Raw genomic sequence first — 16,585 nt, 5'->3', positions numbered from 1 at the left:
CTCGAAACGTCCGTCAACTCATAATGCCTAAAACAAACTATAGTCCTATATAACAAGCAAGAAGACGCCTAAAATGTCATAAATTTTGTATCAAAACTACATACTGCCCCAGTGCTTTAGAGACTACTCACGATAGCAGTGGTACAGGCTCAAATTTACATTAAAGTAACTTTAGATGTATTTAGTTTCACTAACAGTGATCCCCTCAACATGGCCCCTGTAAAAAAATTGCATGTCACATAGCACGATCACCGCGCCGACTTCCTGCGAACGCTATAAGTGACTGCTGCAATGAGGGACATTTGCAGAATTACCTCAGTGTGTCAACAGATGTCTCTGTCTTGCAGAAGCATCGGTGGTTTCACACTGAATGCATTGGTACTTTAATGAAATAAAAAAAAAATAATAAAATGAATAGATTTGATTTGAGTATGTTAGGGGATTGAAAATGTTGCTTTATATATTTTCTTATTTTTTCTTTCAGTACGAACTTTGTTGTAGAATCCCTTATTTACGTGTGATAATAAAAATTCATTTAGACAGAATTAAGCACATTTAAAATTACGTGAAGCTTAGTCAACCCTCTCATGCTGATAAATTCATATTAACTGATTAAGAACATTTAGTTGAAAATTGTATAAATTAAATTTTTTACGTATTTCGGCCTTGGCACACATATTCTAAATGCAGTTGTTTTTTAAATATGTACTGAATTCTTTCCCGGCGTTAGCTATGGAACACAAGACTGTCTCTCTTAGCAGAAAATGGTTAAATATTGCCAAGCCGACCTGAACGTTTAATTATCATTGATAAAACACACTTCACTATACGTTTAAGTTATTTGCTTTAGAAATTGAAAGAACCAACAGATTGTTAAACTTCAACGTTAACTATATGAATGCACAAATGTGAAACCAGTAATAAATTCCGTCAGTCTCAGGATTGCTGTAAAAGAAAATATTTTCGTAATTCACTGCTAATTTTATCTGCTCCCGATTTACGGGTTTGGTTAATTTTTCTTAGCGGAACAATTTTTTAAATGTGCCGCCGCTGTAAATCGTTCGGTCGCGGCACAGCCCAGCAACACCAGCGATAAGTGCTAAAAATGCTGAAAATTCTTTAAAGAAATATTATAGATGACATGGGCAAGCTAATTTACATTAGTAATACACAATTTTGATAAATTATATTTAGACCACAACAATAATTCAACTTACATTAGTTTGTAATTTCTCCTCTAATGGCGGCTAAAGATAGATACAGACAAAAGAAGTCTACTCATTCATAAAATGCTACGTCACAGGTTCCTCTCTCTCTCAGCTCTCGAGGAAGACGACAAAGAATGCACATTATGTATTCCTATTTATACCACTGCCGACCGTTAATGTCTCTTTGCAATCTTACAACATTACTCCCCCCTGTGGCTGTATTTTACATTTTTCTTATCGCAGATATTGACATATTTCGTAATTACATTGTGAGTATAGAAATATTACAATCATAAATACATCGAGAATATTATTACAGAAAATATTACAATAATAACGAATGTCCTTTATACAAAATTAAATAATATTTTTTGTTAAACAATTACAGTACATACGAATTGCTTCATAGCGTACATAGTACAATCAAATGTCATTTCCTTTGATTAATAGTGTGTGTGCTGCCAGGGAACGTTACAGTACGTAAAAAAAAGTGATAAAATGGTGGTTTAGGGCAGGGAGTTCTGGCACTCAGATGGTTTGCCATTCGGTTCGTTCCCTTGCAGCCGCCTAAAGCCCAAGTGTGAAGTACTGAACGGGTGATCGACGACCATAGCTTTCCTATTCGTGGGATGATGAAGGTCAGGGAAGAGGAGGCAGAAGATAGACACATATGTCCAACATGTTTTGAAATCTTGTTCGACAACAGTCATGTTATCCTACGCGAAAAACAGGAAGTTATATGAGCACACAATACAACCTCTGACAATAAAGTTCGGTGAATGAAGTCAGAACGGTCGATCAGGCAAAACTGGCGACACACAACGCTGCACCTGCGTAGCAGCCGGTGTTGACAGCCTGCCCTCACCGTAGTTCAGTTGAGCATCGTGTGTTCCGTGTTAGACCTGTTAGACCTTGTTTAGTGCGTGGGTTCTGAACTGTGGACAGGACAATGAATGAGCAAAGGATCAATTTAAAGTTTTGGTTTAAGCTTGTCGAGACACCGAAAGAAGCGCATGCAATGCTGGTGCGTGTTTATGGAGATCAAGCACTGTCCATGAAGTGTGTGTGCGAGTGGTTCGCCCGTTTTCGAGGAGGCCGGGAAAGTGTTTCTGACAATCCCCGTAGCGGACGACCAGCGACCGTCGTCAGTGACGAAAACATTGAGAAAGTGAGGTCATTAATCACGACCGACCGTCGATTAACTGTGTGCATGATAGCAGATGAACTGCAAAAAAAAAAAAAAAATGGTTCAAATGGCTCTGAGCACTATGGGACTTAACTTCTGAGGTCATCAGTCCCCTAGAACTTAGAACTACTTAAACCTAACTAACCTAAGGACATCACACACATCCATGCCCAAGGCAGGATTCGAACCTGCGACTGTAGTGGTGGCGCAGTTCCAGACTGTAGCGCCTAGAACCGCTCGGCCACTCCGGCAGGCGATGAACTGCAGATGAACCATGAATCTGTGTGGCAGATCCTTACACAGGAATTAGGAAAGAGGAAAATGTGTTGTCTTGTTCCACATCACTTGACTGACGACCTTGAGGCAAAAATTCGTGATGCACTATGCCACAGTAACTGAAAAAAGTGAGTAAAACTCTGACATTTAATCGAACTTGGCTTGCTTTTTTCGGTCTTGGCTCTCTGGAATGCTTCCTTTGGAACAATTGGGCTTTGATTTCGACGTCAGAACCGTAAAACCATGTCCCGTCACCAGTTATGACCCTTTTGACCAAACCAAGATCATCATTGACCTCATTCAAGAGCTCCTGAGCGATGCTCATGCGATGGTTCTTCTTATCAAAGAAGATGACATGAGTCGACCGAAATGCCAACATCCTCTGCAACTTATCTTATAGTATTTTTCCAAAACAATTTTCTTCACAGGTTCGACGTTATCACCTGTTGTCGATGTGCTGGGGCGTCCAGAGTGAGATTCGGCATTGGCATCTTCTCAGCCATCTTGGAAGAGCTTGTACCACTTGCAAACATTATTGTTTTTACTTACAGCAGACTCACCGTACGCCACTTTCAACATTTCAAGTGGTTTAGAGCAGTTGGTTCTGTTTTTCACACAAATTTTGATGCAAGTTCTTTGCTCCATTTTTTATAATAATCGAAAATCGCCGAACACACTAAGACACCTTTATCCTTTCCGTCTGTCAAAAACAAACGAAGTATGCTGCACACTTGAAACTGTGAACATACTTTCGGGACATGTGTACCAACATAACAAAAAAACCGATAGTCGAATGTACGTTACCCATGCAATTTGAAAAGTGACCATACGTTTTGACTAGCCCTCGTAATGACACTCTACTGTGAAAAGTAATTGAAATAATGGCAATTAGTTCGAAAGAGCACATTTTCGTTCATCTTTGACATCAAACTCTGTTGCAGGGTAACACCCAAAACCATGTTGCTCCACACTTTCGGCAATAACGTATTAGGATCCCGATTGGCATGCCGTCCACAAACTGGTTGTAGTATTGCTGCACCCGCTCCTCCCTGCCGACACCTGACGTTCTGAGACCATCCAGTGTGTGAGGGTTTCTGCAGACTTCTTCTGGTCCCAGGCTTGCTCAGTCGGTTTCATGTCAGCCAATATACAGGGCATCCCATTCCGTTCACACCTGAGTGTCTACAAGTGCTTTACCATCTTAATGGACGAACAAATCGCCGAAATGTTGACTGCAGGGCTGGACAACAGGTTGGAGGATTCTGTCTCACTACTGCTCATCCTTCAAATCTCCTAAGATCGCGATTAGAGACGCCTTACACCCACACATTGTAACAGTCCAAAACAACACTCTCGCCCTTCATTGATGAACCAATGGGGACTGCACGCCCGACACGTGCTCTGCCTTCATAGTCTTCAACCTTGATGATTAAGTGTCCAGGGAACCCTGCTTTAGCCAGTGACCTGATGCCTTTTATTCAGGTCCCATTCAAAGGAAGGAGGATTAGGGCTTAATGTACCGTCGAGATCGAGGTCATTAGAGATGGAGCACAAGCTCTGATTGTTTCAGGGTTGGGGAAGGAAACGGTCGTGCCCTTCCAAAAGAACCATCCCAGAATTTGCCTAGAGAGATTTAGGGAAGTCACGGAAAACACAAATCAAGATAGACTGTGAGTTTGAACCATCGTCCTCCGAATGCGAGTCCTGTATGCTAACCACTGCGCCACCTCGCTTGGTAAAGTTTTCACTCCAGTTGTTATTCTGCCCATCTTCATCACGCACCATTGTTGAGGCGTTTGCACTGTTGTTCATAACAGGTGTTTAGAGCAGAGCTCTGCAACACGATTTCCTGTTTAAATTTTTTGTTATCGATAGTGTTCGGTCAGCAAAGTAGTGCTTATCGCACCAGTTCATATAATGTAAATTTAAGGATGAAAGTAGTGACACAATTGGTGCTGTGTTTGGATAAAAATCCTGGATGTTGGAGGAAAATCTGTGAAGCTAGAAATATGGGACACGTGCATGGTGCAGTTACTTTTAGCCAGAGGGGAAAGGAATAGACTGTCCAAGGGACATTGTTGAACCAAAATTGAGCTTGCAACTGGTCAGAATGCACTGGATCTTATATACCTATGAGAATTTGGTAGTATTAGCAAGTTATTTTGAGTGGGGAGTATTTGCAGAAGCGAAGCGTATAGAGCTCAAGGGGAGCGGAATTTTAATCAATGGAACTAAGTGTAACATAATAGGACCAACCTTCCACCTGCCAGCGTCAATTTCAGTAGTCACGCAATTGAATGTTACACAGCCACAGCTGTACGGGTCAGAAGCCACTTTAGAGTTTTAGCCAAAGCAGAATTTGATCTTGTTAAATCAAACTCTGGAGCCAGGTCCGTTGAGATCCATAAACCAGTTCATTTTAGAGCAAGAGGGGAGAATATCAGCCAAACAGCTTCTGCAACATGTCGCTCAGTATAGTGAAGGGCAATGGCAAGTAATGATCATTTTGCGCACCTCTGTGTCAAGTGTCATCACAGCCTCAACTTTGTTATGTGTTGTTTTCTTTCTGATCAGGTGGAGAGCTAATTCCAAGTGGGAACCAACGGTAGTCCAAGTCCCAGTGTATTGTGAGACGAGTAGGTAAGGGGTGATCGAGCAGTGGTCGTCCAGTAAGGAATTTTTACGTTTTGTTTCATGTCATGGTTTTAAGGAGAACTAGACCACATTTAAGTTTTCTAATAGTAAGGAAATATGCCATACGTGCCGACCCAAACAAGTTAAGAGCTAGTTAAAGTTCGACCCAGGGACCGGGTCTTCCGAAGAGGGGAATAAAGTAGCGGCACCACAGTTTACGACAGGGAAGTTATTAGATTCAGTGCAGCATTTCTGAGCACGCAAGTTACAGCCAGGCATGGGCCTATTGACAGTAAGTTATGCTAACCAGCGGCTGCGAAGGAGAATGGAGGCCAAAGGGCCATCGAACCACTGAAAAGCGTAAATGCAATGAGTGGTTTGCATGGCGCAAGTTACAGGCAGAAAGGGCCCACTGGTGCAACCTAGGTGTTGTGAGAACGTGACTTGGAGCGGCGCGTTAGCAAAACAGCGGAGCACAGCCAAGTATAAATAGGTGCCGTCGCCAGTGTCCCAGTTCACAGCAGGGTCGTTGGTTCGACCCTCTGAGGCCAACGCAGGGTCCATATCGAACCAGTCAGCAGTGGGCCACTCTTCGGCTCGTTATTGCGGGCAGTCGTCCTAGCTTCCAACACATGCTGGAGGCAGCCTGGGGTGAGGGCCACAGATTCGGATGCCAGATCACAGGCACTTGTGGTCACCATGATCTCAGCTACACAAGCAAGGAAGGGTGAAGTGGGCCGCTCGGCGGCTCCCAGCGGAGTGGCGCTGAGTCAACGGGGAAGAAGACCGCTGACTCAGCTGCCAGTGCAGCCCTGACAACACGGCCCTACAAGGGCGACACACAGCAGTGCGTAGCATTGGGTTGCTTGGGCGATGGCCTCAGCATTGTGGGACTCTGTGACGTGGACTGAGGTGAACAGGGCAAGTCCTACTCAGTCCTCCCTACACCATTTCCTCGCTCCGGAAGACCCAGTTATTTATGGCACATGTGGAGTACGCATTATGGAGCGTCATCTTTTACTACAGTGTGTTTTGTATTCTCACAAGTGGGCAGCAGCAGATTTAAGTGGGGACTTGCCATCCATTTTAGCAGTTGACGAGGTCCGTGTGGACCATATTTCTAAGATCTTAGGTTGGAGTGTTCCAGAGTGGATGGCTCATCCTTTATTGGTCCACCGATCAGGCACCGATCAGGCACCCTTACTTTTTTATGTCTTTCGTTTTTTCTCTCATTTAATTCATTATTTTAGACGTGATGATTCTACTGATTTGAGTGTGTGTGTGTGTGTGTGTGTGTGTGAGAGAGAGAGAGAGAGAGAGAGAGAGAGAGAGAGGGGAGGACAGGGAGGGAGAGAGACAGTGAGGGGGGGAGAGAGAGAAGGAGAGAGAGGGAGAGGGAGTGAGGGATGGCAGAGATCGGGCGATGGGGAGAGAGGGGCAGAGGGAGAGGGGATGCGATGTGGGAGGGGAGAGAGGGGGGGAAGGGGGGAGGCAGGAGGGAAAAGGATGTTACGGATTTCTAATAACCATACTCGTCTCAAAGACATTGAGACGATGATGTCATGCACGCAACAGTATCATTGTCATCGTCATTTTCATGTAACTTGAAATAAGTATTCAATAATTCTTTCACTATTTGTAATAGCTGCTCTAATTTGTGAATGTCAGAAGTATTGCTAGTAATTTAGTAACAATTTATTTATTTGCAGCAAAGTACACCCCATTCTGGGACCACGTCCTCGCTTTCTGGAAGTTGAGGAATGAATCGAACGTACTCGTCTACAGCTTTGAGGAGATGAAGGCGGTAAGTATTTCTTATATTGAACATAAAACGAGTCAAGGTAAAACATGAGCATCAATGTGTTTCACAGATGTCGGCTGTCTTTTGGGAGCCGTGTCGCTCTTAGATATGACGCAGGTTAAAAAGACTGCGACAAAAGCTTTTTTGACAGCTCATTATTAACATAAAATCGAAGTTTCTCTTGACAACATCCTTACATAAAACAACTTTGGTTTACTTGTCGAGTCAAGTCTGGTTTTCGACAAAACCGTCCATTGCCCTCGTAAGGAAAAAAAAAATGACTGTCGTTGCTGCTGTTGTTTGACCATTTACAGCCCAAGACGCTATGGGAGATTGGTCGATAACGTCATCATTACGTCACACTGCCAAGCTGTGTGCTGGTGCTCTCGTAGGAACGTAAACAGTTCGGCGCTTTTCCTTGTGTCTTCTCCGCATAGTTAGCTTCCACACACCACTAACAACTGGACCACGCCTACTCATTATACCCGATATCTTCCAAATCAATGGTAAGTGCACGGCTTGGCCAGATACAGGGGTGACGGAAGTGGTAGCTCCAGATGAGCCAGCGTTTACAAGATGGCTCTGAGCACTATGGGACTCAACATCTTAGGTCATAAGTCCCCTAGAACTTAGAACTACTTAAACCTAACTAACCTAAGGACATCACACACACCCATGCCCGAGGCAGGATTCGAACCTGCGACCGTAGCAGTCCCGCGGTTCCGGACTGCAGCGCCAGAACCGCTAGACCACCGCAGCCGGCAGCGTTTACAAGAAAGCAGCATTTTTGGTGCGGGTCGTGCGACGTATGTTCTATTTACGCAGCGTAGTTTCCAGGCAGCGGTTGGAGCAGCGGTATGGTAATCCGAGGGTCTTGGGGAGGTGAGTCCTTTTACTGACAACTGATTTATTTTAAAATTTTGCATCACTTACACTGCAAATAAACCGAAATACACAATGTGTTGTATTTTTAATATTTTTATAAAAGGCGTGAAAAAGAAAGACAAAGGACATTTAGGGATAGCAAACAAATTTCCAAGAAGGGATTGTACCTGTAGCATCCAACAGGATTCTGAAAATGTCTTTCCAAGAAGGGATTGTAGTTAAAGCCTATGGGACTTTGTATTCTATTATTTTGTTTTTGCCCTTCGATCAGCGTTACGCTTGCTTTGGTGCAGACGATGCAATGTGAGAGAAACTTTGATGAATGTAAACCAGGTTTATTTTTCTGCAGCAAATTTAAAACGAACATGTAATTGTAAAGATATAGCGTTTATAACGTGTTCCAAGACGCCGAGAAAATTACTGCGAGCCTCATTTACGATGAGTATTACCTCAGATTAGGTAATGTGACACTTAAAATAGTAAAGGAGTTTTGCTTTTTGGGCAGCAAAACAACTGGTGATTGCTGAAGTAGAAAGGATATGAAAAGTAGATTTGCCATGGCAACAAAAGCGTTTCTGGAGAAGAGAAATTTGTTAAGGTCAAGTATAAATTTAAGTGTCAGGAAGTCTTTTCTGAAACTATTTGTATCGAGTGTAGCCATTTACGGAAGTGGAACATGGACGATTAAGAGTTTGGACAAGAAGAGAATAGAAGTTTTTGAAGCGTGGTGCTACAGAAGATTGCTGAAGATTAGATGAGTAGATCATGTAACTAATTAGGGAATACTGAATAGAATTGAGGAGCAAAGAAATTTGTGGCACAACCTGACTCGAAGAAGGGATCAGTTGGTAGGACACATTCTGAGACATCAAGGAATCATGAATTTAGTATTGGAGGGAGGTGTGGGGTCTAAAATTCAATGAAACATCATCGATATGGGCTTTCGGAGCCGAGGGCCACTCATGTACCCTTGATGACTGGACGACAGAAAACTTTACACCCCGCCTGGGCCCGTCAACACCGAGATTGGACTGTTGACGACTGGAAATAATGCTGCCTGCTCAGATGAGTCTCGTTTCAAATTGAATCGAGCGGATGGATGTGTACGGATATGGGGGCAACCTCATGAATCCATGGATCCTGCATGTCAGCAGGGGACTGTTCAAGCTGGTGGAGGCTCTGTAATGGTGCGGGGCGTGTGCAGTTGGAGTGATACGGGACCTCTGATACGTCTAGATATGACTGTGACAGGTGGTACGTACGTCAGCATCCTGTCTGATCACCTGCTTCCATTCATGTCCATTGTGCATTCCGACGGACTTGAACAATTCCAGCAAGACAATGTGACACCTCGCGCGTCTATAATTGCTACAGAGTGGCTCCAGGAGCACTTGTCATAGTTTAAACACTTCCGCTGGCCACCAAATTCCCCAGACATGAACGTTATTGAGCATATCTGGGATGCCTTGCAACGTGCTGTTCAGAAGAAACCTCCACCCCTGATACTCTTGCGGATTTATGGACAGCCCTGCAGGATTCATAGTGTCAATTCCCCCCAGCAGTACTTCAGACATTAGTCGAATCCATGCCAAGTCAAGTTGCGGCTGTCCTGCGTGCTCGCGGGGGCCCTAGACGATATTAGGCTGGTGTACCAGTTTCTTTGGCTCTTCCGTGTACATTGGTGCCTCTTTTTCCAAACAAATGTTCCTTGTACCTGACGCTGTAATTCTTTTACAGTGTCAGGTTACAGGACTTAGAATTAAATTAGGATCAGAATTATAAGATTTAGTGGATACCACTGAAGCTAACGGAAAAATTAACACAAAGAAAACAAAAATATTGGCACTAGGAGGAAATAAAGAAAAAAATTATGCTGAATGGAAAAATATCAGAGCAGGTGTTAAATTTTAAGTATCTTGGAAGCAGGATAGACACCGACTGGAAGTGCAGCACAGAAATTAAAACAAGGATAGCAATGGCAAAAGAGGCATTTTATACGAAAAGGGTCTGCAGCAGTCTGGACAGAGAACTGAGGAAATGACTCAGAAAATGTTTTGTATGGAATGTTCTTCTGTATGGCGCTCAAACATGGACTTTGAGGAAGAAAGACAGAGAGAGGTTGGAGGCTTTTGAGATGTGGACATGGCGGAGGATGGAAATAATAAGTTTGGTGGACAGAGTAAAAAATGAAAAGGTACTGAGAAGAATGGGAGAGAAAAGACAGTTACTGGATGTAATAAAAAGAAGAAAAAGAAATTATATTGGGCATATATTAAGAACGAATGATGGACTGATAAAAACAGTTTTAGAAAGTTATCTAGAAGGGAAAAGGAAGCGAGGAAGGAAGAGTTTTCAGATACTTGATGAGGTGATGGAAGGTACAACATACAACAGCCTTAAGAAGGACGCAATGGATCGCAGAAAATGGAGAGGCAAAGGACATGCTAATATAGCAGAAAATTGATGATGATGTACCTGACACTGAAAGATTTTCCATTTTGTCGTATATAATAAACTAGACACGCATCACATGTGTGATGTGACTGTGTATAGCAGCAACTGTGGACTTGAGATTATAAACAAGATTTTTTTTCGAGTTATTGTTAGTGGAAGAATTAACTTTGTATCCATACTTTTTAACTAGAAGACGACGAATTCTACAGGAAATAGGGCCTAAAAATGGAATGGAGAAATGTTTTTGTACTCGTTATTGTCAGAAAAAGCGCTGATGCCCATAGTAATCACTTTAGCGTTAGTTGTAACTTTGAAGTCTTTACGAGGGATCATAGCCGTTATTAATTGCAATAGTTTTTATTAAATTCATCTTTCATTAAGCTTGTCAGATGACAAAGGTATAGAAACTGCACGATGAATGGCTGAATGGAAAATTGCATCTTTATAGGAATGAGGATGCATTGAACTAGCAGGCACAATCTTATCTGTGTTAGTGTTTTTTCGAAAAATACCGAAGGAAAGTCTGTCATTGTCAATAGGAACATTAATGTTCAAGTACTGAAGTTGACGATTGTTACTGTGAGTTGATTTTTTAATGAAGACTATTAAAACAGCTTTCAATTCCTTCCACGGAACCGCTGTATATGATCAAAATGTCTGCGTACCGAGAATACGACAGAATACTCAGATCAGCAACTGATAAATTATTGAAGAATTTTTCTTCCAGCGAATTTATGAAAATATCGGCCAAGACGCCTGCCAGTGGATCACCCATTGTCAGGCCGTCAGGCTGATGGTATAGTTTGCCATTGAAAACAAAATAGTTGTATTTAGGCTCGTAATTGCTACTGGAAACAATGTAATATCTTAATCGCAGCGCAAATCTGATCTTATTGACTCGATTTTGACTATCAACGACAGCACAATTATTTCGAAAAACAAAGGATTTTAAAAAAAAATTTGTAAGGAAACCTTGCTAACTCATGAAACGCCCTATTCATACTGTGCAGCACCGGACATATCGGATGGCGAATTTTATGTACTTTAAACTGAGAACTCATTTTTGGGACTCGTGCATTCGTATTAATAAACTGTTTTTTAAGAAACGGTTTTAGCAAATTGGTAGCTCTATTAATGGCAAGTGTAATTTCTTTTTGTATCTTGGGGGTCGGATCGTCATCTAGCTCCGAAACATTATTCTCTTCAAAAAACTGTAAAGTTTTCGACACATATTCGTTCTGAGTAGAAACGATTAAAGAATTTCCTTTGTCAGACTTCGTTATAAGGGCATTGTTTTCTTAGCTTGACATTAACATTTTTAAACAATTTTTTATCGCAATGATATTGACAGAGTTTTTAGCAGCATGTTTCTCAAAAATACTACATACATCATGAGCTACCCTCGTTTGACGAGAAGCGTGTAATTTCATCCTAACAAGGCCGATTTTTAGATCTACAATCATATTTTCTATAACATTTTTGTCTGTCAGCTTAGGTATTGCATTGTATTTAAGCCCTTTTCCCAACATGGCAGCTTGTTCTGGCGACAAACTTGATGTACTATTTAGTAGGGTTTCTTAAAATTTCATTCTGAAGGAGACCTCCTCAGAGGTGTCGAAACTTAGGTCAGTGTACCAAACAGCTATTTGCAAACGGTTAGCTGTGTGATTCCTATGCTGAACCTATGCAAGGTTGCTGAGAGACGGTAATTCAGAATTAATACAAGCGTTTTTTTTAGAGGCATATATGAAAACTTTCTCTGCGTTACATGTGGTGTCACCGCCAGACACCACACTTGCTAGGTGGTAGCCTTTAAATCGGCCGTGGTCCGTTAGTATACGTCGGACCCGCGTGTCGCCAAAATCAGTGATTGCAGACGGAGCGCCGCCACACGGCAGGTCTAGAGAGACGTACTAGCACTCGCCCCAGTTGTGCAACCGACTTTGCTAGCGATGGTTCACTGACAAAATACGCTCTCATTTGCCGAGACGATAGTTAGCATAGCCTTCAGCTACGTCATTTGCTACAACCTAGCAAGGCGCCATTACCAGTTACTATTGATGCTGTAAAACACGTACCGTCAAGAGCGATGTTCACCATTTATGGATTAAAGTTAAGTATTCCACCAGCTATGTCAGTTTTTTCTACAGTGTAATTTCCTTGTCCTGTTCCAGACCTCACGCCAGCCTGCGTGAGCTAAAACGCGTGCCTTTCGGCTTCCTCTAATATTACTGTGTTGGTCTCCTGCCAACCCACAACATTACAAAATAACAGGCTCTTTTTATTTTTTTTAAATAACTAGATTCTAAACTGCCAATTCTCTTATTAAAGTTACTGCCTTCATTTATGATTCAGAAAAACAAAGAAAAGCAAAACACAAATGATTTCCTTAAACTTTATTTCTTTCAGGTGATTAGAATGAAATTATGCTGAATATGTAAAATAAGTTTATTTTATTGTGAAACTCTCTTCAACTTTTAGGTGCATTTTGAAATTAGTACATGTACGAAAGCGTGCTGGAAAGTAACGCTCAGAATTTTTTATTCTGTTCTCAGTATCGATTGAGATACTCGTATTATACGTCACGCACATTACTCGCTCCATTTTCCCGCTTCTCTTGCGAAAGTTGCAACCCTCTGCCATTAGAGGGCTCCCACGTAACATAGCGGCGCTTGACGTGACTATGTCGAGTGAGAAACACACAGGACTTGCATTCTGGAGGACGACGGTTCAATCCCGTGTCCGGACATCCTCATTTCGGTTTTCCATGATTTCCCTAAATCGCTCCAGGCAAATTCTGGGATGGTTCCTCTGAAAGGGCACGACCGACTTCGTTCCCCGTCCTCCCTCAATCCGATGAGACTGTGACCTCGATGTTTGGTCTCTTCCTCCCAACAACCCTCCGTGAGAAACAGCCTTCTATAATCGAGTTTCTAACACCAGAAAACTTTGTCCACACATGAAGCACCCTTCAGCATGACAATGCCAGTCCATACACGAGCGGCCGGCCGCGGTGGCCGTGCAGTTCTAGGCACGTTAGTCCGGAACCGTGTGACTGCTACGGTCGCAGGTTCGAATCCTGCCTCGGGCATGGATGTGTGTGATGTCCTTAGGTTAGTTAGGTTTAATTAGTTCTAGGGAACTGATGACCTCAGATGTTGAGTCCCACGGTGCTCAGTGCCATTTGAGCCATACACGAGCGCTGTAACATCTGCAACAATACAACACCACGGGTTCACTGTTATGGATCATCCTCCATACGGGCCCGACAGGCCCGTCCAATTTTCATCTGTTTCCAGAACTTAAAGAACAGCTTCGAGGATTTCAGTTTGACAATGACGAAGCGGTGCAAGCAGAGGTGAGGTCGTGGCTCCGTCAACAGAATCGAACATTCGACTGCGACCGCTCTCGTTGGGAGAAATGTGTTCGTCGCCAGGGTGACTGTATTCAGAAATAAACATGTAGACATGAAAAATAAAGATGAAGAACTGAAATGATAATTAAATGGACACCCTAGCTGCAAACAGGCGTTGATGTACTTCATTGGGGCTCGAACCCGGGATCTCCTGCTTACATGGCAGACGCTCTATCCATCTGAGCCACCGCGGGCACAGAGGATAGTGCGTCTGCAGGGACTTACCCCTTGCACGCTCCCCGTGAGATCCACATTCCCAACATGTCCACACCACTACTTTCGTAGTGCGCCTAATAGATGTTTGCCCATCATACTCATTACTCGTGGCAGATTAATCTACCAAGTCCCGTACGAGTTCGGGCATAGCGTGTGCGTTCGCACAAGAAGGTCAATGGCTGGGAAGCCATATTTCAACTATATTGACGATAGTATCTGTTCCCGAAAGAACAGTTACCGTGGATGACCATGGAGCTTTGCTAGAAATGAAATGATAATTAAATGGACATCCTAGCTGCAAATGAAGTACATCAACGCCTGTTTGCAGCTAGGGTGTCCATTTAATTATCATTTCATTTCTAGCAAAGCTGCATGGTCATCCACGGTAACTGTTCTTTCGGGAACAGATACTATCGTCATATAAAGATGAAGAACTCTTTTTTTAAATTTAAAAAGCTACAAGAGTTTTCACATTGAAGATTCGAAGGCATTGCTTTCCCGCAGACCGTTGTATAACATCTGGTTGCTAGTTGTAATTGCTACTACGGAACATCTGAGCTTTTTTCACAGACCTTGTTTTCCTTGGCCCCAGAGTGAATGCCCAGCAGATGAGATGGGCGCCGCACCATTGACTGGTGCAGCTGAGATCACGGGAAGCCCCTGGTGCTAGGTGTGATCGCTCTTACAATCAATCTGCGATTAGTTGTGAGGACGTCCTAGGTCCGTCGTGTCGCTGGAGCTGGACCTTCCAGTTGTGTGACTGTGGCCACACGACGCCCTGGATGCTAATCACAACTGCTGTCACAGAGCGTCTGTGGTCTGTTGGCAGGACCTGTCTTCGGTGGTGCACAGAGTGGCCGCCCACCTGGGGAGACCGGTGCCGGAGGACCAGCTGCCGGCGCTGCTGGAGCACCTCAGCTTCCAGGAGATGCGCTCCAACAAGGCCGTCAACTTCGAGGAGAAGGTGGAGAACGCTCGCCAGGATCTGGGCCTCCGACCCGCCGCCTCCGAGGGCCTCAGGTTCATGCGTAGCGGCGCTGTGGGCGACGGCCAGCAGCGACTCTCTGAAGACGTTCGCCGGAAGGTCGACGTCTGGACGGACGCCTGCCTCGCAGGGTCCGACTTCGATGGGCTCAGATGATTGCACACCTCGCTACCACGGAGAAGCTGTCAGTGCTGTTCTGGTACAACACGTACAGGCCATATCTCTATGCTGAAGACACTTCTACACACACACACACACACACACACACACACACACACACACACATGCACGCACTCACACACGCACCCACGCACAAAACTTCTAATAAAGCAAAACCAAACATCAGTAAAGAAGCACTATGATGAAAGTACTGCATATTGTACAATGAAGTAAATGAAAATGTACTTCAACGAGCCAAATAAAAATCTCTGAGGTTTAAGCTGCGCTTCTGCTACATCCTTCTGCTCTATCTCATTTTACGATGCAATTACTTAATTCTTTAGACTGCTGCCACGGTTAATGAACTCTAGTTTTCTTAATATCTGAGTCCATCACCACAAAAACTGACACCCAAAACTTGACTACAAAATATGGTCATATCAATAAAGTCCCATATTTTAAATACTTTGGTGAACTCCTTGAAGCTACGGGTCAAGAGAAAATAGCAAAAAACATTCCCCTCAAAAAACTAAAGAGAGCTTACGTAAAAATCTAAAATAGTACAATAAAAAATGCTTGTCCAAAAAATCTAAAATTAGGCTCTATAATACAGTATGCCAGTGAAACCCCGACAGTCCACATAAAAGGTGACTAGAGCCAAAGAAAACAGAAGAGGGATATAGACTACAATCTCGTCAAGCAACTGATAAATTCATTAGGTTACCTTCCATTCGAAAGGTGGGTGCACTTAGCGACTGTTATGTGACATAAATATAGAGTGCAGCAATGAGTCGTCCTTTTTAGATTTTATTAAGCAGACCCAGATTTCGGCTAGTAGCTGGCCTTCTCAATACATTATTTGCTATTATCAATGCATGTCATGCAACATGGGCTTACATGCATTGTAATAGCAAATAGTGCATTGAGAATGGCTAGTTACCAGCCTAAATCTGGATTTGCGTAATAAAATCTAAAAAGGACGACTGATTGCTGCACTCTATATTTATATAACTGAGAACTTGTCCAACTTTGCAGCAGACATTAGAAAACGGCGATTAAAATTTTATGGACACGTCTCTAGGCTTCCTAAAACTAGACTCAAGCACAAAATTCTTAAATACATTGAAGGACTTAAAACTATACCCTGGGTACAAGGGGTCAAATAAGACCTACAAAAAACTTAGATAAATTATTCAGATATTTTGTACAGAAAGGTATTTTAGCAGAAAGTTGACAGATTGGAAGTGAAATCAGAGAAAAAAACAGGAACTAAACAAACTGCAGTGACGCATTCCTGACTGGAAATGAAGGAAAGAAGGTCCTACGAACATGAGTCTCGAAGTGGACAGTGTGGGTGCAACAACGA

General features: G+C 43.0%; 1 protein-coding gene across 1 annotated transcript in view; it reads left to right on the top strand.

Annotated features, from left to right (window-relative positions):
• LOC126106176 (luciferin sulfotransferase-like) overlaps positions 1-15,216 on the top strand; it is a 71,852-nt gene extending 56,636 nt beyond the window's left edge. Inside the window, exons 5-6 of the mRNA XM_049912414.1 lie at positions 7,014-7,108; positions 14,905-15,216. Of these exons, the coding sequence (XP_049768371.1) occupies positions 7,014-7,108; positions 14,905-15,216 (407 nt within the window). The remainder of the gene's footprint in view (positions 1-7,013; positions 7,109-14,904) is intronic.
• The last annotated feature ends 1,369 nt before the right edge of the window (positions 15,217-16,585 follow it).

This window comes from Schistocerca cancellata, chromosome 10, assembly GCF_023864275.1.
Source record: "Schistocerca cancellata isolate TAMUIC-IGC-003103 chromosome 10, iqSchCanc2.1, whole genome shotgun sequence".
In the NCBI taxonomy this organism is placed as follows: domain Eukaryota; kingdom Metazoa; phylum Arthropoda; class Insecta; order Orthoptera; family Acrididae; genus Schistocerca; species Schistocerca cancellata.
Note: the sequence above shows the minus strand (reverse complement) of the source record. Positions and strands in the feature narration are given on the sequence as shown.